Source organism: Phaenicophaeus curvirostris, chromosome 1 (genome assembly GCF_032191515.1).
Source record: "Phaenicophaeus curvirostris isolate KB17595 chromosome 1, BPBGC_Pcur_1.0, whole genome shotgun sequence".
Lineage (NCBI taxonomy): Eukaryota > Metazoa > Chordata > Aves > Cuculiformes > Cuculidae > Phaenicophaeus > Phaenicophaeus curvirostris.
The window spans coordinates 46594568-46619537 of record NC_091392.1 but is presented as its reverse complement, the minus strand read 5'-3'; the positions used below and the strand labels follow the sequence as shown (position 1 = coordinate 46619537).

At 38.3% G+C, this 24970-nt stretch overlaps 1 protein-coding gene across 5 annotated transcripts in view; it reads right to left on the bottom strand.

Moving 5' to 3' along the window:
- ANO4 (anoctamin 4) overlaps window positions 1-24970 on the bottom strand; it is a 212602-nt gene that overhangs the window by 119759 nt on the left and 67873 nt on the right. For all 5 annotated transcript variants that reach the window (XM_069857110.1, XM_069857086.1, XM_069857078.1 and 2 more), the window contains exon 2: window positions 16114-16320. In XM_069857110.1, coding sequence (XP_069713211.1) covers window positions 16114-16183 — 70 coding nt within the window. In that variant the 5' untranslated portion in view covers window positions 16184-16320. The remainder of the gene's footprint in view (window positions 1-16113; window positions 16321-24970) is intronic.

The window sequence follows — 24970 nt, the reverse complement described above, 5'->3', positions numbered from 1 at the left end:
CTCAATCCTTGCTACTCCCAAATCACTGCTCGTCAGAACACATGAAAGTACTAGGATCCCTGCAGCATCTCCAACAGATCTGAACTAATTGGGCCAGGGAAAATGCAAGTGACAGCCAGTCAGCAGTGGCAGTCCTGAAGTGCTGATATCTGGTAGACTAGATAACCACAGGATGTTCATAAAATGAAGCTGTTGGAGAATATATATTTAATGTCAAAGCCTCTTTTTAATTAATGAAAAATACTGTCTAGATAGTGGTCAGAAAATGCCCAGCCTAAACCTGACTGTTGCTCAGCCTACCACAGTCTATGAAGCCAAGACAAGTTTTGCTAAATTCAAACCTTCCCGCCTGTATTTGACCCGTTTGCAGTACAGGTTGCTTCCAGCAGTCCACACAAATGACAGTCTCATATGCTTCTCTGAATCACAGTAAATTTAATATCTGGCCTCTCTCCACAAGTATCAAACCAACAACATCATCCAGTCTGATTTTACTCAAAATTGTAAGCATGATCTTCTACCAGTCACTTGTTATTTAGTACGTGGCTAATCACAAGCTTCCCTTCACTAACACATGGAGGAAAAAAAAATGCATCTGCCAACAGCATAGCTTCAAAATAAGTCATTACAGGAACATTTTCTTGTCCCATAATCTTCATGGTGTCAATAAACAGTCTTGAATCAGAGGACATTTGCTTCCACCTCCTCTTTCTCCCTCAGCATCCACTTTGCAGGAGAGAGCACTGCATTTTTTAGCTGAGAGAAACAACCCACATGTGATGGGTGGTGGACTGGCTGACTTAATGACTGCTGATTTGTTGGCTCTTGGATGTTTTAGCCCAGCAGCTCTTCTGGAAAAGGCCACAGTATTTTCTCACATGTCCAAATGAGATTTATTGTCTTTATCTTACCACAGATCTCCAAAATAACAAACCAAGATAATATCCGGTGTCAGAGTTGCTATTGAGAGATCACTAGCTTGGCTTTAGTATATCCTCCTCACTTTTGCAGCTGATGATTTATGCTTTATCAGAGACAGGTACCACTGAGTAAACTCTAAGCAATATTGCCTACGAGGTTGGGAGGGAAGGACCCTTTTGATAAAGAAACATGCAACATAAACACAAATGAAAGTGAAGTAAATATTAGATTCATAAAATTTTATGTGATTTTATTGAAAGATCAGTCTGAGAATTTTCTCACCTTAGTGAGATGCTTTAGTTCCACTGAAGATGTATTTTAAATTATCTCATCATTCACTCTGATTTACTTACTGATGCACAAAACAGCGCATAAAATAGTATACTTTTTCCTTTATTTGTTTTGAAGTGTCTCTACTAATTAGGTTATGAAAACAAATTAGATTTTTTTAAAAGGCATTTAATTTTTAGAAGTTGAATGAGATGACTTGTTGTGAATCAGAATTTTAAAATACTTTTAAATATTAAAAATATCACGTGTCAGGTAAGCGAATTAAGTAACAAGGTAGTTAATATGGAGCTAATATTAAACAAGGCAGTGGGAGAGATTTTGTGTCTGCTTAAATTTAAGAACATTTTCAGGTACTTTGCTGGATGAAGGCCTTTTTACATATATCCCGTATCAAGGCATTTATCACAAGCAGTTGTTTAGATGTGAATTTTACAAGCTAAAGGCTTATTTTCTTGCACCCGGGGACAGATTTGGAAGGTCTGCATGTTTTTACACATGCACTGTGAAGTGGAAATCATATTTGTAGATGAATATCCTCACATTTTTATCTGTAATTGAACATGAGCACTTGGATGCACAGAAAAAATGTACGTCAGTATCTGGCACTAAATCAAAGAACACAAAATTAAATTGATGGAACAAGTGCTGCTGTTTCACAGTGCACAATGAAGTGCTCATACTTACTCCATATTTTCAAATGGATGTGTAAGAACAGAGCTGGTCTTTGTAATTCACTGAGACAGCCAGGGCTTCTTGAGGATTTTTACTACTTTGGTTCTGCTCATTGGTGGGAATAAAAACACGTTATGTGTTTCTTTCTGAAATCACATACTCTTTTCTTTACCCTCTCTCATTTCCAGTTAACTCAGTAAGTGCAAACAAATATTTTGCCTACAGCTCTAAAAGATTCTGCAGAGAAAAACTTACAGCTTTGAAGGATTTCTCTGACAATGACTACTATCAGTAAAGTGAGCTGTTTTTTGATATTTTCTGTTTTTTACTAATTTTGCTAGCAAACATGTACTTTCACAATGATTGTACTTCAACATGGAAGTGAAATGTGAGTAGCAAATAACTAGTATATCATTTGAGTAGATGCTCCTATCTGAAGATCATCTCCCTCTAACAGGGCAATATTTAGCAAGAGCAAATATAAATCCAATATGAGGAGTTCTGTTTCTCTGCATTAAAGTACCAGCTGTAGTTTCTACAGAGACATTGCTCCTTTTCACCAGAGCCCCTTCTTTAAAGCAAGCAGAAATCTGCTGTACATGGTGCCCTTTTCACTAAAGGTAACGCAAGGTGAAGTATCACACTTGCACAGGTACATTTTCTACTGGCTTCTCACTGTGAGCATTAGGCAGCTCATCTACAGCAAACCCACAGTTTCAAATAGAGATTGTTTAAAGAGTTATCTACACATTAGTCATACATCTCTGAAATCAATAGCTGTACTGATCTCAGTTCTGGCATTATATTTTTTCTGTGAGAGTAATGAAATAGAATATACTCTACAGTGGGTCTTCCCAACATCCATCCCATGACTACACTGGACAACACAATTAACGTGTGAAAAACACATCAGTTCAATTATTGCATCAAATAAAAAGAAGTTGTTCTAAGTCACAGGATGTATGCAAATACATATTAATAAACACATCTTCCTAAAAAGACAAAGTTGGCCTGAAAGCGGTGGCTCAGAGATAGCTGATTATGTACCATTCAGTGGAAGGCTGCTATGTGACATGGCAGGTCTTTAAAAAAGAGCTGAGTTTGCTACACTGGTCAGAGAGAAACTTTACTTGTTTTCTGTAAGAAATCCTGTATCATATTGCGTCGTTTCTCCCTAATCAGCAAAGTATTGCAATATTCTTTCTGCCTAAGCATTTTTCTCTCCTGCAGAATAATCTGGATGCCAGTGTTAATCTGTTTTACTGCAGTGATTAGGTACATTTTCATATACTAAAATTATTCAATTTCTTCTTGCTACTCTTAAATCTGACATATACTACGGAGCAGAGTTCCACACTGGAAAAGTATTGTCGATGAGATAAAATATCAGATAACAATTAAAGAGAAACAGAGAAATAAAGAAATAAGAATGGTAGATGAAGAAAAAATATAGGTATGTTTGAAATATATACAGTCAGTATCTGCATTTTGAAAACATAAGCTATTGTAATTTATGGTACTGTAATAAAAAACATCCAAAATTTAATATCAACAGGATCATTTGATTTCATCCTGGTCAGTTTCATTTTAAATATAAAACATTGTTTCCTCCTGACTAACTCTAGTTTAAGCCTCTCCTTCCTCAATGGAAATGAAAAAGAGGAAACAAAGAGAAGAATATTTCAGAATTTCCTTACAAATCATTTGTCCAGGTGGAAGGGTTTGTCCTCTCCATTTATAGCTAAGACAGTTCCTGGCTGAGTCCATGTAGAAATTAATTTTTGCATCATGAAGGATATTTCTGTCTTTTAGTGTTTTCCTCTTGAACAGATATGGAAAAATGCAATATCAGCATTTGTCAACATCTATTTTCACCCCTCCCCACAGGGACTTAAGAACAAGAATGTTTGGAAACATCAAAAAGGCTTTTGGGTGGTCAGGTTAACACTGATTATCTGCAAGCTGCCAGTGCATGTAGCTGTAACACTGGTGAGTCATGCTCACCTGTTCTCCTCCAGTCCTTGCTCCCCACATGACCTGGATTAACTCATTGAGGCCTCAGTCCCACCTGAGCCACTGCGCACCATCAGTGTGGCTGTAGATACACCAAATACAAGAGGACAATTCCCTCAGACATGTACAGTTTCATATCAAAAGCCCCACTTAAGTCAGGGGAAAAGTTTTCTTGCACAAATCTCTTCTCGGGATGTGGTGCAGAAATATATCCTGTGTCCTGCATTAAGCTGCCCTTTCTATGGACAAAAGAAAAAGGCTCCTATCTCGCCCTGCAGAAGAAAGGCTCCCTCTTGATGATATGAGCAAGTTGTTGGGTTTGACTGCCATGGTTCGATTTGGGCTGTCAGAGAATCAGAAAAGCAAGAATTCCTCATAGCCTGGTGTTTGGGCTATTTGGCAGGACAGGAGTTTTTCAATATGTGGCTTTGCACCAAGGGATACATAAAATAGATTTGATGTTTTTGGCCCACGAGCCCAGTATTTGATTCCTTTCTGGAACAATACCTTTACCTAGGAGCTTTCCTTCTGTCCTTGCTCCTTACTGGAAGCACGAAGCTTCCTCTGCCTTACAATTGCAACACAATTTCAGGATTCTACAAAGAGCAGGGGATGACAAGTCCCCCTTTTCTTTCATTTTGTTGCTCATTTCTAGTCTTGAATCCTTTTGAAGGTGGTAGTGGGGAGAAGGACAGTTAAAAGTCAAGTATTTAATTTTCTGTTTTGGAGAACTTGTTGACATATTTGTATACTTAAGATACTGCATTATATCAGGGTATGACCCGCTGACTGCCACATCTGCAGTAGCTTCTGTGTGGTGTGGCAGTACCTGCACATATGTACCTATAGTAACAAACTGGGAGAAACTTAAGGCACCAGTTTTCCCTAATTTGAGGTACTTACTTCTACCTTTGCAGATCACAGGATTTGCCATTATATATTTACAAAACATGGCCATGGTTTTAGAAGAATTATAAATAATATTTAATGATACATTGAAAAAGAGGCCCTTAAGGACTTATGATTTAAGTGGAAGCACTCCATCATAATAGCATTAATACAAAATGTGCTTCCAAGACTTAAAAAAATGGGTAACTTCATGGAAATATTTACAGACCTTTAAAAGGCCTGGTAGATTGCTATATACGTCTATAAATATGTAGGAAATTGGATGCAAGTCTTGATAGTCTTAACTAATTCAACAATTACCTTTAAAAAAGGAGTATACTCTCAATATTCAGCATAGCTAATCAAATCTTCCACTATGCAGAAAATGACATTTCTCTTGGTGGTTTTCTCACAGATTATGGATAAAATATGTCTGCATATTAGCATGTGGGATCAAAAGCTGAGTGTAAAAGCATGAAAATGCCTTGTCAGTTTTAACAATGCTGAAAGCTATTGGAATAAATACATAAGGCTACTTCATTTTTGATGGAAAATTCCAGTGAATGTTAGGTTAAAAAAAAAAAAAAAATTAATTCCCCAAATCATTCTGTTTAACACAAAGAACCTATGACATAGCAGTCTCTGTGCATGGTCATGTCAAGGGCATGGTAGTAACAATACTGGAATCGCTTGTGAAAGGCAAATTTAAAATAGTTTCTCTTTGTATTACAATAGACTGTTGTCACGTTTCAGCTAAATTTCAGCAGCTAAAAACCATGCAGTCGAGCTTCCTTCCTGCCTATCCACTCTCGATGAAAAGGGAAAGGAAAATGAGAGGAAAAGGACTTACAGGTTGGAAACTAAAACTACAGCTTTAATGAAATGATAAAGATAATAATAATAATGAAAATAATTAGAAAGTAATAAAATATATACAAATATGAGACTGCAGTAGAAAGTAATAAAATATATATAAATATGAGACTGCACCTGCTAGTCCACCCCTCAATGACTATATGTCACCACAAATACTGCAGAGCAGACACAAGGGAATGTGTCAATGGCTAGGAGGAAGCTGGACTCAGGAACTGGATTCAGGAACACATAGATCTGGGATCAGAAGCAACCAGACAAATGAAGTCCTCACTGGATGTTAGCAATTGCAGAAGAGCACACGACCCTTGTTATCTCTCAATTCTATATTAAGTATGGCATATATGGGATTGACTATTCTGGTGGTCAGTTTATGGTCACCTTCCTTATTTGCCCCTCCTCGCAGGTGCGGCTCCTTTTCCACCAGCTTGAGGATGGCCTTGGTTAAATATAAGCATTGGCCTTTTTGCATACCAATGCGCTGTGTTATCAGTATAGAGAAGAACACTGCCTCAAAACCTTGCAGTTAGTTTTCAGAGAATGAAGTTACTTACAGCAACTGAGTTAGTCACGAAACTGACTCTGATTTATCTCAAACTACAACAACTGTTAGGCACGATATAGTTTTAATTATGTTACTATAAACTCATCTTCCAGAAACATCAGTAGTGAAGGAGGAATTTCTACGCACCTAAAACTAATTTATCACAGAAGGATATGTTGAAGGCTTATAGCGTCCATTCTCCCCTCCAATAAACTCTGGCTGGAGTCAGATTCAGAGAAGTTGACTCAGCCAACTAACTATAGGGAAGTGGGGAGTCACACATCCTGTGCTCACTCTCTGTCATGCTCTGTATGCCTGTCTCACAGACAAAATGGACATATGTCCCTTGGTGCAAAGCCACATCTTGAAAACCTCCTGTCGTGCCAAAATAGCCCAAACACCAGGCTATGAAGAATTCTTGCTTTTCTGATTCTCTGACAGCCTAGATTGAACCATGGCAGTCAGAGTCAACACCTTGCTCTTATCATCAAGAAGGAACTATCTGTTAAGCAGCCAAGTTCAAACTGGACAATAGCTGAGAAGAGTTAATAATCCAGGTCTCCCACAAGGACAGGCACCCAAACCATTGGACTGCTGGTCAGAAGGACACCATCTCTTTCTTCTTCATTTCCCATTTATGCTCAAAGCATGCATTTATGTTCTGAGAATTGAAAGGATCCAAATATCCACACAGAAGCCCAGTGTTGCATGTCACGTTTTTCTATACCGAATATTTCCAATTGTCTGGCTCTACAGGGCCCTTACACAGGCCTTTATATGATCAGTAGAGCGACAGTGTTGTGCGATGAGCCTTTGGAACTACACCCTAGAAGTACTTCTCTTCACTGATACAAAGAGACAGGGCACCAAAGTGTGTGCTCACCTGCTGGGAACAAAGCTATCCGTTTCAGGTGCCACAATGCCAGGGATAGGAATCCACAGGAGACAATCTGAAAATGGCACAAAGCCACAGTGTGTAACTAAGCAGAGGCATTTCTGTAGAGTTTTATGTCACAATTAGAATTTAGAAAGAAGTCTGAGATCTAAATGAACTGAACAATTTAGCCCACTGCTATTACTCTTATTTATATAAAAATGACAGTAAGAATGTTTGTCTTTCAGTTCTACCTCTTTCCTCTTACACTGTGAGTTCACATATGAAAACATAATTATAAAAGATCACTATTGCATACGTTCAAATATTTGCCTGTGTTTGAAATATCTAACTATTTGTGAGTGGTAAATCGCTTAGTTACCATCTACCTTTAACAGTATCACGAGTTGCTAGCAGGCATTTAATAAAAATGAAGGGGAGAAAAAATTTGCTGAATAAACTGTTTATTGAAAAATCTTGCCCTGTTCTCAAGTCAGCAGTTTACTGATGAAAAAAGCAGAAAAGCAGGCTGCACAGGGATAAAAGGCATAATCTAACAGACAACTTCAGACCACCAAATATTTACTTTGCTTTTACATGGGACTTTAAGACAGCTTTTACAAGATACCAGACTCTAGGTGGATTTTAATGTATTGACCAATTATACAGACTCACATTATACCGTAGCCTATTGCTGCCTTCACAGTCTAAATGCATCCTGGTAATTCATATCTGTAGAAAGCACAAGCTACTAAGCCATTTCAGAATCTTCAGCTGTCCTAAGTCCACTGAGGAATGAATATAGCATACGAACGCAGAAACAGTTATCTGAGAGACCTGACAGCTCAACAGAGTTTATCCAGTGCAGGTTCCTATCTCTGACAGCAGATGATTTAGCAAAGGGAACACGAACAGGGCAAGCACATCCAGATTAGAGATTTCTGGAGTGGAAGGTTTCATCTAGATGATAATGATTCATGGCTACCAATGTCCCTTTCCTCTAAAAATCTGTTCCCTTTATACTCAGCATCCTTGTGAGCTAACAGATAGCCATTGCATTCCCCCCCTCTTTAACTTCTCTTGTTTCTAGCCTTTGTGAGCTAGCAGGTCTGCTTCTCAATTACAGTGTCACTGTAATCTCTAACATCCAGTTCAGAGGCCATGAAACCCAGAAACTCACTATCACCACAAGGCCTTTCTTGCCATAGTGTCAGACAAGAGCTATGATGCTGACCCCAAGAAATATGCCTTCCCATACAGAAACTAAGGGTGGAGCAGTGAATCCCAACCTAGTCTATCTTAGGGAGAGGATATGGTTCCAGTCTACCAGTCTGGATGTGTGGAGACCTAATTTGGAAGAGGCTAAGATAAATACCATTGTTTAGTTACAAACTGGAGCTAAAGAATGGAGGTAATATTTACATATTGATTGTGTGTAAAAGTACTCTTCCTCAGATTTTTAGTTTGTCTTTGAGAGCACCTCACAAGCAGCAGAAATTTTGCCTCTAACCCTGGTGAAGGTGGCCTTTCTTATAAAGCCCTGCAAGCTAGTATAATCACCAAGACCAGCTAGGAAGAAACAGAACACTTTGCCATTAAAATGTATGAACTAGTTTTTGGCTGTTCACACAAGATTGTTATCCAAAAGAGATTATTTCCTGTAATTGGCATTAGGCAGAGTCTCCTTCACAAGCAGTAGGAGAACATCTGATGGCAAGTCATCATTTTCAGGCATCCTGGCAGCAGAAATGACCTTGAACTTACATGCTGTTTTGATGACCCTTAAAAACCTTCCAGTGCCATCCAAGTGCAGGTTACTTCTTTATTCCATCAGCTTAACAGGTGATGAATTCCTTTCCTGTGCTTGATGTATTCCCAAAGCAAGGTTGAAACAAGGCACTAATCCATAGTGCTATCTCCCTTTTCCTACTTTAAGCACCTTGAATGTTATCAGTAATGAAGACCTGAAAAACACATGCTTTTGCTTCACTGGGCTTCTGAAGCATAGCATGGTAGAGAATTGCACTCCCCAAGTATATGACCAGCAAATACCGTGCTCCTGTGGATTTATCCAGCATACAAAGAACACCTTTGCTTTTCTGAGACATCCAGCGACTCATGGCACAGGACAGGGTAGCATCTACATGACCAAAAGGGAGTTCTCTTCTGGAACAAGAAACAGACTAAAAATGATTCCATCTTTGTTTCATTATTGTCTTTATGCCTGCTGTAAGCTCTGAAGTTGAGTTTTATACAATTCTTTTGGGGTTTTGTGGCACCATAGAACATTACACTGGCTGCAATTTCTAGTGGGCTCTGATGCCTAGATGCACTTACCCATCTAATAACTACTCACCCAAGGAGCAAGCCATACCACCCCCCCCTTTTTTTTTTTTCATTTACATGAGAAAGAAAGGTCTGTCTTACTTTTGAGATTTCAGAATGAATTAGCAGGCTTGGTGTTAGGAAAGAAGTCTTGCTATATTTTGGACTGGAACTTTCCTGGAAATTAGTAACATCTTGCAACCCTGTTACAGTCATATACCCTTTCAGATCTTAAAAGCATCTCCCTCAAAGTAGAAGCTAATTTGTTCCATCTTTTGACAGTTTACTTGCAAGAATCTTTTCTTGGAATATTTTACATTAGAAACTGAGGCTTACAGAACACTAAGCCCCCTCAAGCTCTCTAAGCAAGAGCTATAGAGCTAAGAAAAAGCCACATATTTTCTGTCAAGCATTATAGGAACATAGTAATTGATCGCTCAAAGTCTCCTTACTGCTTCTTGAATGATAAACTACTTATTTAATAAAATGGGTCATTACATTTTCAGAAACATTGAAATTTTTTTTAATATATTGTCTGTTTTCTTCAGCAAAAACCTAGAGTGGTCAAGAACTTCAACTATTTTAAGACAATTATGGTACACTGGTCTGGGCACATAATAACCCTGGCTTTGAATCAGTGATATTCCCTGTGTGGCATCAGGCCACATCTGGCTGCCTATTCCTATTTTGGCCAAGTTTCCTCTTGAGAGGAAATGCTGAGGATGGAATGATTGAGAACATCAACAGAGAGTGGCATTTTGCAGCCTTCATGAGGCAACTACATTTTGTAAACCAGCAACAACTACAGGAGTCAAAATCTGAGGGCAAACGGTACTGATGTTAAAGTAACCATACATAATTGATTGCAAAAGTGGATGAAAGATCATTTTATAACAGCAAACAGGAGACTGATCAAAGCAGGAAGGGAAAGAACCCACAGTCTTTGAAAATGATGAGTGTAAAAATACACACTTCCCAAAGAAGTAGAACATCCTCAAAGCCACCACTTCAAATTATTCATGTTATTTTTGATGCCCCTTATTGAGGGTGTGCATGGGTCTCAGGTAGTATCAGTACTTGTGTGCGTCATGTGCAGCACAAATTGATATCTGCTTAAATAAAAAAATTAAAAATTAAACAAGAAGATTAACATTGAAAAATAGTGCCTTATCCTCCAGTCTTTTTGGTTTTGTTTTGCAAAATTGTTCTCCAAAATAGTGTAATGAACATTTCAGAAGACTTCAGCTTAGGAACAGGAATTTTCAAAGAAACATCTTTCGCCCTAGAAAGGTAAAATGATGAATAAAATGGGCTGAATGACTAAGCAAAGTGATAGAAGATTTCAAGCTCTGCATCATCTGCTAGCTAGTACAGCTCTTAAGTTCAAAGTACTGCATAATCACCATGTGACAACCTGTCACTCAGCCCAGTGACAAAAGGTCTTCATTGTAATTGAGGTAAGCACTTCTTCTCATTAAGAGCTTTGCAGAGGCTCCAGAGCACCAGTAGTCAGGAGAATGAACTGTCTCTGCGTTCAGCAGGGGTGTACATCCAGCTCATGACTGAAGTACAGACACAGGAGAAATTTCATTTGGTGCATCACAGTTGCACTGAACACAGGCTGTAGATAAAAAGAAAAGTTAAGTATGCAGGCTGGTTTCTTTGACGTTAATGTCCCTTTTGCATGGGGTCATTTCTTGTAAATCTTTTTTTTAACATTAAAATTAGATTAATCAAGGGAATATTAAACTTTTTTGAAATCTACTTGCTTTTTCCATGCTTCATTCCACATGGGAGGAAATTCTGTATGCACCCAGCAGAAAGCATATTGAAAAATCCTGCTCCCCTAATAGCGTTAGACAAGTAAGGTAACATCATGACTGTCAGTGTGGATTCAAATTCCAGGCAAGTTTACATCGGCCATTCCCACACCATGCACACATTTGCTGCCAAGAAATATTTGCATTACAGAGCTTTCTGGCAGAATTATTTGCAGGATTTTACTCTTAGTCTGAAGAGATGTATGCCACATGTCCTGCCAGTCAGCAAAGAGAATGTGATTTAATCAACAAATCACATCAAACTAACACAGATCTTCTAAAGACCATTCACAACCAAATGTGAAGACTGACAAGCATGTACATATTTTGTGATGAGGAAAGGATATCTTCTGCACAGTAAATTATCATTTTTTAAGAACTCAATTCTAGCTTCCTTGATGATTCTAAGTTCATTAAGTTGTGACTAAGCTCATTAAACATACATTTCCTTTTTTCTTTCTTTAATTTTGATTGCCACAGTTTCAAGATCCATGCATTTTTTTTCCTTGCCTCTAAAGTCATTTGTTGTGTTGGTCAACACCACTAGCTCCTCTTTCTTATTTTCAAGATCAGTAACTACAAGCATCAATGAAAGTGCTACTGTTTGATAAGCAATTAAAAAAAAGTATCCAAAAGTCAAGAAAAGCATGCCTAAGGCAAACACATCTTCCTTTTACATTTGTAATATATCTGATGGGTACTATCTGTCATAAAATGCAGGAGACGGCCAGAAAAACATTCTCAGTGAATTCCAATGACTCCACTAGACTTCCACCATAACACCAGAAACCAATCCTTTCAAAAGATGTTTCCTTAGCACTGAACATGAAGTTCTTTCAAATATCTTGATATCCCTGTATAATTTTGGGTAGCAAGGAACCTCCATTCCAAAATTTACTGTCCTTTGGCTTTGAAGGAGATCTTTTTGAACAGTAAACTCTTGAAAGCAGAAATTTCTAGAACTTTTTTTGCGTTTCCTGGGTTGAAGACTCTTTGCATATTTACTAAATTCTGGAAATAAATTATTTCAAAGACAATCCTTCCTGCTGTATGTGTAGATTGCCTGTAGATCTAATTTGTACAAATGATAGAAATGATTATCTACATTATTATGTATACATAAATAAGCCTCAAAATGCATTAAGGTTTAACCAGAGGCTTTTGAAGGAAGCATAGGAAAAGAAAATCTTGCTGAGGAACCTTTGAATCCCTGTTATTACAAAATAACAGGGTCACAATTGTCAGCAAGCATTGCAAGTACAGAAGACCTAAGATGATTTCAGAGTTTCACACAATAAATGAATTCACTTTACTGCTGCTTAGTTTTATTAAATAAGGAAAATTTTCCACAGTCAGCAAATGTAATCACTCCTAGAGAAACTAGGTTTGACAAGTTCTGCAGAGTCTGAGAATAAAGAAATTTGTCACCAACAGGAAGAAGTAAGGTAACATTGTCCTGATTTGGAATAAAGAGCATAAACGGAAAGAGTATAAATGGAAAGAGCAAGCAGAAACCCAAAAGCTAAGGTCCTGCTTACTCTGTAGCAAAGGTACAATCCTGCCAGAAGTTAGGCAAGCACTTTTTTTGTCCCCAGATTTGTCTAACCCTGACATTGAGGAAACAGACTGGGTTGACACTGTAGTCTTCTTTAGGCTTATTCAGTACTTGATTCTGCTGCTCTTACAGATAGCCTAAATGCTGACTGCCATTCCTTTTAAAATAAGCCTCCTGTGTGCAATGCAGATGCATTGATCATAAACCATCTTAGGAGAGTTGTAACAATTTACAGCAGTCAAAGGTTTTCCCCAAGTGCTTTGAACTCTCTGCTTCAGTAGCCCTGTACACCATTAGCCACAACATACGACAACTGCTCACATAAGTGGGAGATGATAAGTTGATGTTTCTTAAAATAAAAAATACTGTCCATCTCTGATTCTGAAAGGAATGCATATCTGCCTTAATATCATTGCAGCTAAATTTACCATCTGATTGCTTTAATTGCCTTTACTTTTCTCCATTCTAAGAGAAACTTCCCTCATACAGGCTTGCCTGAAGAGATATCAGGAGTCTTTCCTTCACCACTAATGGTCATTTTCTTCCACTTATTTCTGTTTTCTTCTGTGCTTTGTTTTGATTACTTGATACTTTCTGATCTTTTAAAAATCAGAGCTCAGAAGCTGTGCTTTTGCTGGTGGCCGAGCACTACTTCTTTGCTAGCTTACACTAACAGCTTTTTAAATAATTTTTTTTTTTTAATAAGGAACATTACTGACAACTTACTACTCGCCAGCCACTCTAACACCCAGACTAACAGTAGAAGCCATGAGCTGCAGACCCCTTACCGGCTACAAATAAAACTGTCCAGGAAGCAAACTGAAAAGGAGTGCTGTAACACTGAACACTATCTATTGTTCCTCCTCCTAGGCACGTAGCTCCCTATGAACTTCAATAAAGGAAACTGTTGTCAATTAAAAAGAATTCATGACAAATAATAAAAGACGTCATTCTGCAAAGAAGAAAAGTGGCCAAGGAAATCAAAGTGACGTGCAGAAAACAGAAGCAGTATGCTGTTAGAGGGAAAAAATACTCATTCATAACTCTCATTTTATCAAGGATCTTTTCTTACTATGGTTGCTAGCCTCTGTGATTGATAAAAATTAGAAATGTATTTTCAAATCCTCAAAATACATTTCTGCACAATCTATTTTGCCAGACTATCTTCACGTCTGAAGTATTTGTTCATTGGACAAAGGAAATTTCAAACTAAATATAATGTATACTACCCCAATAGTAAGATGTACTTGTTAACACATTCAGCACTCTAATAGAAGCAAGAACCCAAACGGTATGAACTGTTGAAAATTAAACTGTACAAAACCATGAAGAAATTACTATGTCCAATAGCAGGAGGATAGGTCAGGAAATGGTGGTGTAAGGTCTGTTACCCAAGTAGTTAATATCTATCAGAACAATTTCTTTCTAAAATACCAACTATTTATATGTTCATAATGCCTTGAATAAGGTGCTGCCATTGGACAATTCGTGTATTAAGTTAATTATTTATGAACCTATAGCTGTTAATTTGCGGCTGAGTAAGAATAAATAACACGTGACTTTAGGTTTAAATCAAAATTTCCTCTTAGGACTGCTATTTATTACTACTGCTGCTTGACTATAGTCTTTCTTAGACTCTGCTTGCATACAGCTGAAATGGTTGGAATTTAACCTGAATGCAAAGACAAATTTGGTGTTCTTATATGGAATTAAAAAGTCACATCCAAATCATAAAAAGATTATTTCATTCCTCGTAACTTCAGTGAAGCTCATAATACTAAATGCCTCCTTGAACGAAGCAGCCAAGCATATTCTCTGTACGTCATAGACACTGTTATTGTCTAAAGAGCGGGACATGATAGACAAAATTAATCTCGTATGACTGTACTGAAAGCTAAATTCCTCAGAGAATCATCATTCAAATTATGCTCACTAATGAGCTCCATTTTAGGAAACCTCTGGGGTTTACCTAAAAGGGGATATTTTTCTCAATCAGAAGCCAGCATACATGGCTTGTAAGTTATTTATTATTAAAACATAGGCCATATCTATGAGCACATAGATGTAGAACATGCTCAAAAATGAACATAGTTATTGTGTGTGTTCAAGACATTTCTTTCACAAACTATGGTACAGTTTTTCTGTCATTTCTTTTAAACATGCTGCGGTCATGACTATATATCTTTAGCAACAACAGTAGTAGTAATCTCTGTAATTCAAACAAAAAACATAGAAGCTGAAAAACTACAAGGAGAAACAAGTGAACAGAGGAACTGAAATTAAAACAAGACATATGGTTATGAGTCACTGTAGATTCTTAATTAATCTATGTTGACAAAGATTACGATGACTAAATAGTACGGGTGCATGAAACTCGTGGCGATAGACCTACATAGCAACCCACATCAAATTATCTGAATTTTCAACTTCTAAAAAAATGAAGGCTTTTCCTACACCTGCAAGGTAATGGAAGCACACTTGGGGGTTTCAGGTAGAACTGTGTGTCTCACACATATAAACTCTGCCCTGTGGTACCCAACCAGCAACATATGGGGTGCATTGTGCCCTTTACTGGGTTGGAAGATTGAGACGCTTAAACGTAGAAGCTACAAACCTGATTTCATGGACAGCCTTAATTTGCTCTACCCAAGAAAGAAATTTGGAGTTTAATTTTCACTTCAAAGAATGACAGAACATGGCCAGCACAAAAATACTGTCCTGTTATAAGAAAAGATATTTCTAAAATAGCTCTGGCAATTAACATAACAAGGGATAAAATCATGATGTCAATTAGAATTTGATGGTTCCCAGGAGATTCTGGCTTTCTTTTAAAAAGTTAAGATATGTTGTAAAATCTCCTTCAGATCTAAAGTTTTTGTTTGCATCCTAACAGCTATGCCCTGGATTGTGCCTTCATTCAAAAATAATGTTAGTGCCAATTACTGAGTTCCACAGGGGATGCCTGTAGCCTCCAGAGAATTGCCATTAGCTCAGGGCTTATCAAAATTATGCATAAGAGAAGAAGTATTAAAAAACAACAGCCCAAAGCTCTCTCCACATTCATATTTTGGACACTGCCACATTTTATGGGTTTTTTTAATGATTAAACTTAAATCTTTATTTCCCACTTTCAGCTGCCCCAGCTGTTATTATTCCCTGTAATTTGTACCTGACATAAATATACCAAACATAGACAAAGCATCATTCAATACCTTTAACAATCAATAGGCTGATCTTCATGCACGCATGATCTGGTGCTATTAATACCAGCTTCACAACATCAAGGCACATCACACAAGAAATGGAACTGAAAATGGTGTGAAGCCAAATAATTTACCTGGCTGATGGGTTTTTGCTTTTCCACCAGTGACTGCTGAAATACTAGATCCAGAAGAGGAGGCTTCCATTTTTATTGACCTTCTGACTTGTGGGAGTGAAGGATGCCCAACCACAGGCGGACGCTGTGACACTGGGTAGCTTGCTGCAGTTCTCCTCTGACAGATTTGCACACGCTTTTCAGCCCCATGAATAGATAAACTTATACCTGACAGGAATAAGAATTAGTCCTGTTAAATACAAGAGGCCAGCACAGAATAACTAAAATATAAAAATTGCCATCGTTTAAAATGGAATGGTAACAGCCTTCTGGAAGAAAAAATAAAGAAAACTATAAACCCATGAATTTTCTATGAAAATGAAAAATATGAACATCTTTGCTGCTGTGCTGCAGACATCAGTCAGCCACACTAATAGATATTTAAATTAATACATAGTCATGGTTTACTGCATTGCTGGCCTGCAGGAGGAATTATCTTCCATTCTTTCAAAAAACCCACAGAGCTCACGCAGGACAATATTAATGAGGAAATACCATAGAGTATATTAAATGACCATTTTCTGATTGATGGACTAGAACTTGGTAATAATGGTTGCTTTTCTTCTGAGCATTCCCGAGTGTTAGGAATGCTTATCACATAGAAAAGCTGCTACACTTCAGGTGGTAACTATCTTTTAAGGGAAAAAATAATGGTCTGTTTTGAGAAAAACAGGTCCTACAAGAAACAACAACATGACCTTAAGCTTGAAAACAAGTTCACTTTCACCAATCCTGTGAAACATTACCAACAGCACTGGAAACAGCCTTTCACACCAAACGTTCTCAAATTTGTCACATAGCCAATTTTTAAATAGAATTTATGATGAATAACTGGATTTACTTTTCCAAAGAGAAAACATAGTTGAGATTTCCTGTCTTGTACAGTCTTAGAAAGAAACACTATCTCACAGAAAAAAACGCTGATTCTGACTTCCTTATGTCCACACTGATGCAATTGCTCCAATGTCATTTGAATTACTCCCAGCTTACTCTGGTGAAAAACCTTTAGACAATCTCTTTCAGGCAACAAAGCTTAGTAATCATAGAATAGTTTGGGTTGGACGGGTCTTTAAAGATCATCTAACTCCAACCCCATGGCTGTGGGCAGGGACATCCCACTAGATGAGGCTGCCCAAGGCTCCATCCAACCTGGCCTTGAACACCTCCAGGGGTGGGGCAGCCACAGCTTCCCTGGGCAACCTGTGCCAGTGCCTCACCATTCTCATGCTGAAAAAATTCCTCCTTATGACTTGTCTAAACCTGCTCATCTCCAGTTTATAGCCATTGCCCCTAGTCCTATCACTACAAGCCTTTGTAATAATAATTCTACCCTTCTGTTTTATGCTTAATCTAATTGTGACTCAATGCTTTTATCAGCAACCACCCCTTTAAAAGAACAAAATCAAATAAAAACCCCTAACCATGTATGAATGGGCAAATTGAGAAGCAAACAGGAAAGCAGAGCCTGAAAAACGGAAACGTGAGTATTGTAAGCACATTGTAAATTGCAGTCACTCAAAATCATTAAACTTCATTGATTAGATTTGCTGACTTTTGTGAAAGGAATCCCTCACTGAAATATGCAAGAATGCCTTAATGACTCTGCTCTTCTAGTTCCACTGAAAGTCAATGTATGTGAATCTCCAGGTCATAGAAGAGGTTTTTAATCTCTGGAATGGTAATACACTTTGATCCACACTATACTACAAAGGGGAAGAGACCTACCAGTTCTGCAGACAAATTGTGAAGACAGTGGGGATGCATGCATGAGGAAAGTGTGCAAATTTCTTTCCTTTAAGATAGCTTTGCACATTCAGAATTGAAGCTGCATGCTTGCTACCTAACTTTGCTACACTTCACCATAGCTGATCTCCTGCATGAAGTGTGAAAGGATAAAGACTTTCCTGCAGCAACTGCTCCTGGTTACAGGGCTAACGTAACTGCTAGCTGTTTCTAAAGACTGCTGAAATCACATCTTCTTTAGCACAGACAGCAAATCCCAGTTAACTTAAGTTGACTCATCTTGAGAATGGTAGTGTAGTAATCCACATGAGCAGAATGACAATGAGCATGTCCGGACAACACATTTCTTTGACCATATTAGCCATATAGCTTAGACATAAAGGGCTTCAAATACTGAGAAGCTAAACTCCAGCTGTAAAATGATCTCTTTAATTCTTGTGCAGTCAAAGATCCTCGTGATGCTCAAAATATTGTGCAAACATCTCTAAGGTATTAAAAAATTAGCCACAACTGTTTTCTTTTGGCATCACCACTAGTTGTCGTGTCATTTAAACACCCTTCCCTCTGAAGCTTACAATGGATCCAGTATTCTACCCACGCTAAACATGAATATGGCACAGGCACATACTTATTAGCTGGACCTCGGGAAGTCTGTGCTTTCATTTAGTCATGAAATGAGTGATCTATTTTAGGAACTGGTTCCAAACATAAACTGACTGCTAAATTTCTCTGAGGTTTGAGTAAATTACTTCTTCACATACTGAAAACAGTCTATAAAATCTTGTGCAGCTGTGATTCAACTTCCCAAGCCATTTGTGCAGCGCTTTTTTTCAGACATCAAAATAAAGGATACTGCAGCCAGATCATTATTCCTAAGAACTGCAAAATTTGCAGATTGATCACATTCAAAATTATGCTCAATCAAGAAAGTGCCCCAAAACTACCATAGTTTAGACCAAAAGTGTGTCACCAATATATTTGGGAGGTTTTCACCCATTCTCCTTGTCACTGCAGTTATTTTCTCCACGTAAGACGTTCTCTTGACTAGGATAGTGAGTTTCCATTATTGTCATGAGAACCAGATGCAGGACAAAGATGCAAATGTCACTAATTACCATTTAAGATTTTCCCAGAGAGACCAGATCTTGCTTTTCTACGTACCTTTATTTTGTTTAACTAGAGGTCTGCAAAAACACAAGACAGTAAAAACTCCTTTTAAAGGAGACACTGGCAGCTGAAAGTGCACCCCTACATAACATGCAGAAAAGCAGAGACAAGGGGGAGGGAATTAGAAATAGAAAACCCCTTGGGAATAGTGCATGTAGCTTATGGGAGACAAAAATCTGGTTAAGTATTGGCACTAAGCAGACTCTAGAGTAAACGTCCCCTATTCTTCCTGCAAATAGCCCATACTGCTCTTGAATCCTGGGGTTTGTGGGTCAAAGATATGAGAAAAGAGCACAGAGATCTCTGAAGAATACATGCTGAAGTTGACATCAATTACTTTTTGAAGTGTGACAATACCAACAATAAGACATCTAATAAAAAAGACAAGTTCTCTAGTAGTATACTGCAGACTAGGTCTTCAGTTAACTATGTTTTCTGGAGTTTTTCTCCTGCTTTCGGGCTTGGCCATATAGCTGCTGACACCAAAATCCCAGTGTTGTTGCATGCCCAGCTGCGTGGCCTCTGACTGCATCTGTCCCTGCTGCATCAAAGTGAGCTTGGCAGCTTCAGTAGCTGGGTATGAGCACACTGGTATGATCTGACCTGCAGTCAGATGCTACAAAACCCAGAACTTTCTCCTGCTTGCCGCTTTGGCTTAATATAATGCATCCTGAGCACCATTTCAACCATGGCCGCAGTGCAGAGGCAAAAGAAAGGCTTGCATGCTGGCTGGTAGCCACATCCTACTGTTGACTTCGGAGGACTAGCTCCTGCATGTTGCTCAGTCACCTGCACCTGGCTGTCAGCAAACAAAGTATTTAAGAGTAGGAAGTAGAAGTCCAAAGCTGGGAGTGATTTGAGCCTTCAAGTACTGTACTTGGTTCTTTTCCTTTCCTCCATGCAGCAAAATCCCCTATCTGTATTTTCAAGTTTTCACATGCCTTTTCCTTCCTCTTGCTGCCCCCTTTTATTCTCCTCTGAAGCCTCTCTTTGAGCTTGCAGGTTCATATAAGAGAAACCTTCACTCTCTTTCTGCCAACACATCTCATCTATGCAGTTTGCCAGCAGGGAAGAACCACCTCTCTCCTGCTTCTGGCTGTTGCTCCCAGCTAGGTCTTTTTGTTATAAATTTTTCAAAAGCAGTATTTCTTTTACATTGAATATATTTCGCCTCTTATAAATTGGTATTATACTTATGACACTACGGAATTTATAACGCTCTAGATAAAACCTGTGTATGAGAACACAAACTGTGGAGTACTAAAGTACTTCCAAGTCAGGAAGAAATAAGAACAAACATAAAGATGAGAAAGGAGGAAAAAATTTCTAAAAGTAGAGCACACTACAGTGCTCCTGCAGGCAAAGCTTTATGTGACAACGATGTTTGCTTGTTGGCTCATCAGATGCTACAGTGATGAACAACCGCTTTCTGCATTGCTTTGAAGTTACTCTGTCGAGGCATTTGGTTTGGTCTTAGCCTTGGCTAAGAGGTGTTCTGTACCACGCATTGCTGCATGGAGCAACACCTGCACCCAGTGGACCTCATCCCGCATGCCTGTGCTACTTGACTGAGCATAGCCCAGTGGCTCCAGTACCAGTGGAGATGGCTCTGGCATGAGAACTGGGGTTAGTGAGGCACTATATCAAAACTCACACTGTGTCAGGACTCCACCTAGGGAGTCACCTCCCTGGAGCGACTATCAGGTTTGGGTCAGCCCCAGTTCTGTCCCACCCTGCATCACTTCAGGGTACAGGCATATAAATAGAAGTCCCTTCCTGATATGTCTTTCTAACATAAGAGATAGTGAGATAATATTAACATGAATAAGCAATAATGGTGCAATACAGAGTTACAAAGCTGTACAAACATGCCACAAGTTAACAGTGTTCAACAAGCCCAAGCACCTTGACCCACTTTGTAGACCTTCTCTGGAATAACTAACTACTGCTGGCAGATGCAGTTCAGTTATTTTGGTCTGGTGTTATTAGAGAGTCAACGCTTATACCGGAGACACATTACTCTAGTGTCAACTCTTTTGGTTGGACTCGATGATATGGTGGGTCTCTTCCAACCTGGTTATTCTGATTCTAGCTATTTCTCTTCTTTATGGGTTTTTTTTTTGTTCTGTTTCAGCCTTATGTAGAGGCTTTAGGTGCAGACCGAAGTAGATCCTTCCTTCAACACCCTCTTCAGAGCAGAGCAAGTGCAGGGGAGCACAGAGCAAGAAATGAGGAAGAAAATCTCAGCTGCAGCATCATGTAGGGCCACAAGAAGTAAAGCAGCTCTGGAAATCCTGTAGTCATCAAGGCACAGATAAGCAAAGTTGTAAGGCAGCACTTTGGAAGCATGGGCAGAAAGTAGAAAGTGAGGCTTTAAGATGCTATATATAAAATGGGTGAATTATATATTTAGTTCCTTTCAACTTTTACACCCAGGAAAGGAGAAAGTGAGCTAATTCATCCAACTTAAAAAGCTAAGCATCCTTTCCTCACTTTATGCAAAATGCCACGTTTCCCATTAAAGCCCATGATGCTCTGCAGACAGCTTCAGCTTTTTTAAATTTTGAAACTCACCTTTATAAGAAAAAGCTCAGAAAGGGCAAGTAATCTAAAAGGTTTCTCATGCAAAACCAGCTTCATCTGAGACTCAGCAAAGAGACAACTGTGGTTGATGACATGATGGACTCTGCTGCTTGTTCTGAATCCTACATGGAAATCAATTAGCATGAGAGAAGAATTCACGTGCTGCCCCCTATACACATCCCTGAAAGCACAGTTTGAAGGCAATTCCTGTTTTTTCCCTGCCCTACGCACTGCTTAGAAAACAGCTCATCCAGGAAAGCACATCTACTTTTCCCTACACCTTAAGAGAAAATGTTACAACAGCATTAGGATTCCCACATTAGATTAAATAATTTTTAAGAAGTTTAAATAGCACCTATCTAAAACAGCCATTGGTAACACATATATGATTCATTGAAGCATATATAAGCCTGGATTGTTCTTCAAGTATAGCTTTGAAAACATTGAAATGACTTCTGATGATGTCAGATGTAAAAAACGCACACAACTACAAACTTCAAATGTGCAAACAGAAAAGCTACTACCTACAGAACTTCCCTGGAATGAGAAGAGGAAGCCACTTAATAACACTGTGCATCTTGACAAGTTACACATATTTAGTTTTCAGAGGCTTTGAATAGTCTTTTTCCACCACACTGCCCACAAGTATTGGAGAGATGACAGGATCTTCAAGACCCATAGTAGTTTCAGAAATCATTCCCTAAATGCTACTTTTTTGCCCATTTTCTGTAAAAGAAATTGTCCGGCTTGCTTCTGAGTTTATATGAAGTTTTAGCATATATAATTTTCCATGGGAAGAAACTACAGAGCTAAAGTATACAGCATATGAAGGAATAGCTCTTTTTCTTTGTCTGAAACATCACCCCCTGTTTTGCATTGGAAGAGATCATGAACAACCACTTCTCTTTACCTCTTTATTCCACTCTTGATACTACAGGGCTTTAACATACCTACTGTCTGTTGTTTCTGTTCCCAGGCTTAGGAGACGTGGTTTACACTGTTGCTCCTCACCAGTAAGCTGTCGTATACCTTCAGTCATTCTGCTTACTCCTCTGTTCCCTTCCTCTTCTTTGAGACATGAAGACTTGTAATCTATATTAAGGAAGTTTCAAGAAGTAGGACCAGAAAACCTGTGCCTTCAACAAGGATTTACACAGTGGCATGATGATGTTTCTGGTTTTATTCTTTCCCTTGTAATTTCACTTGCCCCACGATACTTGTACACAAGTTCTACCTCCCTGTCATATTTGCCATCCCTTGAGGCAATTTTCTTGTAAATGAGGGACCTCCCTCCTGACCCACTTGCTCAAAGTCTCTATGTCAAGGAAAGGCAGCAGGGAATGGTACTGCATTATTTCTCTCGTTTGTATGTTGCGTCATTTTCCACTTCAGTTCCTTTCTAGGTCTCATGTTTATCACTTCTGTGAGAACATCACTGTACAGCCCTTTTGCATCAGCAAAACAAATCTTCACAAAGGTGTATTACTTGTCACTGCATATTTTTTTACCAATTACCCTCCTTCAATGGGAGAAGGGTAGCATCATTCCATGCTTGCTAGTCACTAGTGGTATTAGCATCTGAATTTTGAACTGTGATCAAAGGCATGTCTGAAGTAGAATCAGAACTCCATGAAGGGGCTTGTGTACCCACTGGATTTACGTAGCTTTCTCTGCATGAATTTAGAAATGAACAGTTAAAAAGCCACAGGCTCCAGGGGGCATAGGTTTACCCTTGCAAATGTGCTTTAGGTTTATTCTCCACGAATTTACAGAAGTGGCTACATCACCTGCTGCATACTTGCATCCAGAGCCAGCATTTATTTAAGGCTGCCAAAGCCCTAGCAAATAAAAAGACCATGCTTACCTTAGGCCAACCATCAAAGGGTTGTTTTCATAGCCCTGAAGGTACTTTATTAAATTACAACAAACTAGCATTCAACAGTGATTAGATAGCATTACTGTAAAACTCCCATAGTGCTCACAGAGATGCAGGATAACAACCTGAAGTCATGAAAATGTCTTGGAGACAGTCGTAATAGTCCTACTTTAATAGTCTACATGACAGTTCGAAAAAAAACTTGTCTTTCTTAGGCATGGATAAAGAGAAAAGCTTAGCTGAGTAAACATAAAGCTCTCTTTAGTTGCTATTGATTTGTTGGTGATTGTCAGGAGCACATTTGCAGGACCACAGTGCCAAATGTAATGTGCTGCCTCCACAAGTTTTATGAGACCAGATGAACAAATGGAACTTATTTCCCAAGATGCCCCATTTGATTGCTTTTTAAGCCTTGTGTTTTTATTTCTGTCTAACAATTTTCTCTCTACATAAAGAAAACACACTGTATAGTGCATATATGATTTTTTTTTGCAGGGTACTATGATAAACGCCTAAAAATTGTGTGTAAATCATGCTCCCCTTCAGCTTGCTTAGCAAGCTGCAATCAGTAACGTTTGTCACCCTCTCAGTAGACTGAGTTCTTACTGGGGTTACCCGCATATTTGTTGTGTTTATTACTAAAATAAACAGAAAGAGGTAAGTATGTACTTTATGATTACAACTGGAGTTTTAATAGTATTAGAACTACATGCACTCTGAAGAGTAATTTAAAAAACACTAAATCTGAAAGTTCTTTTGCACTATGGAAATAGCTGTGAAAAATAATAACTTGTCCTGAAATCTGATAGACACAATAGACAAAAAAAACCTGAAGCTGACAAAACTTTTTCAGTACAGTGTTTCCCCATAAAAAAACCCTGTCAATTGTTTAGGAAAAATAAGTCCATAAGTTAAGAGTTGCTGTCAAAAATTTTGTTTAGAAAATAATTCTGACCTTATCTGGACTGGAATATCCTGGCTTCTTATTTTGTAGTGACTTGACTCTTTGAAAAATGTAATCTAACATAACAAATAGAATACACATTATCAATTAGAATACTAGTTGCCTCTGAGCATGCCAAAATCCAATTATCATTTCAATTACTGAAACAGAATCTGTAACACCAGAATCTGTAACACCAGAATCTGTAGCATCATCAACTGATGCTACTGCAATGTATTAATAGTAAAAAATTCAAAACATAAAATTAAAACCAGAAAGCCAAACATATCAAAATAATAAAATAAATAAGAATGAAAACAAGAAGTCTAACCAAGCTGAAATATTTCAATTGCCCAAAAGCAAATTCTGATGAAAACATTTTAAGAATTTTGTTAAAAAGTAACTTCACAAAGTTCCCAAAAGAGATTCAAAAGGGGGATAAAATGCAAGAATATTAGAATTTCTGGATGTTCTGGCTTTTGATTCACCAACTCAGGTGGAATAGA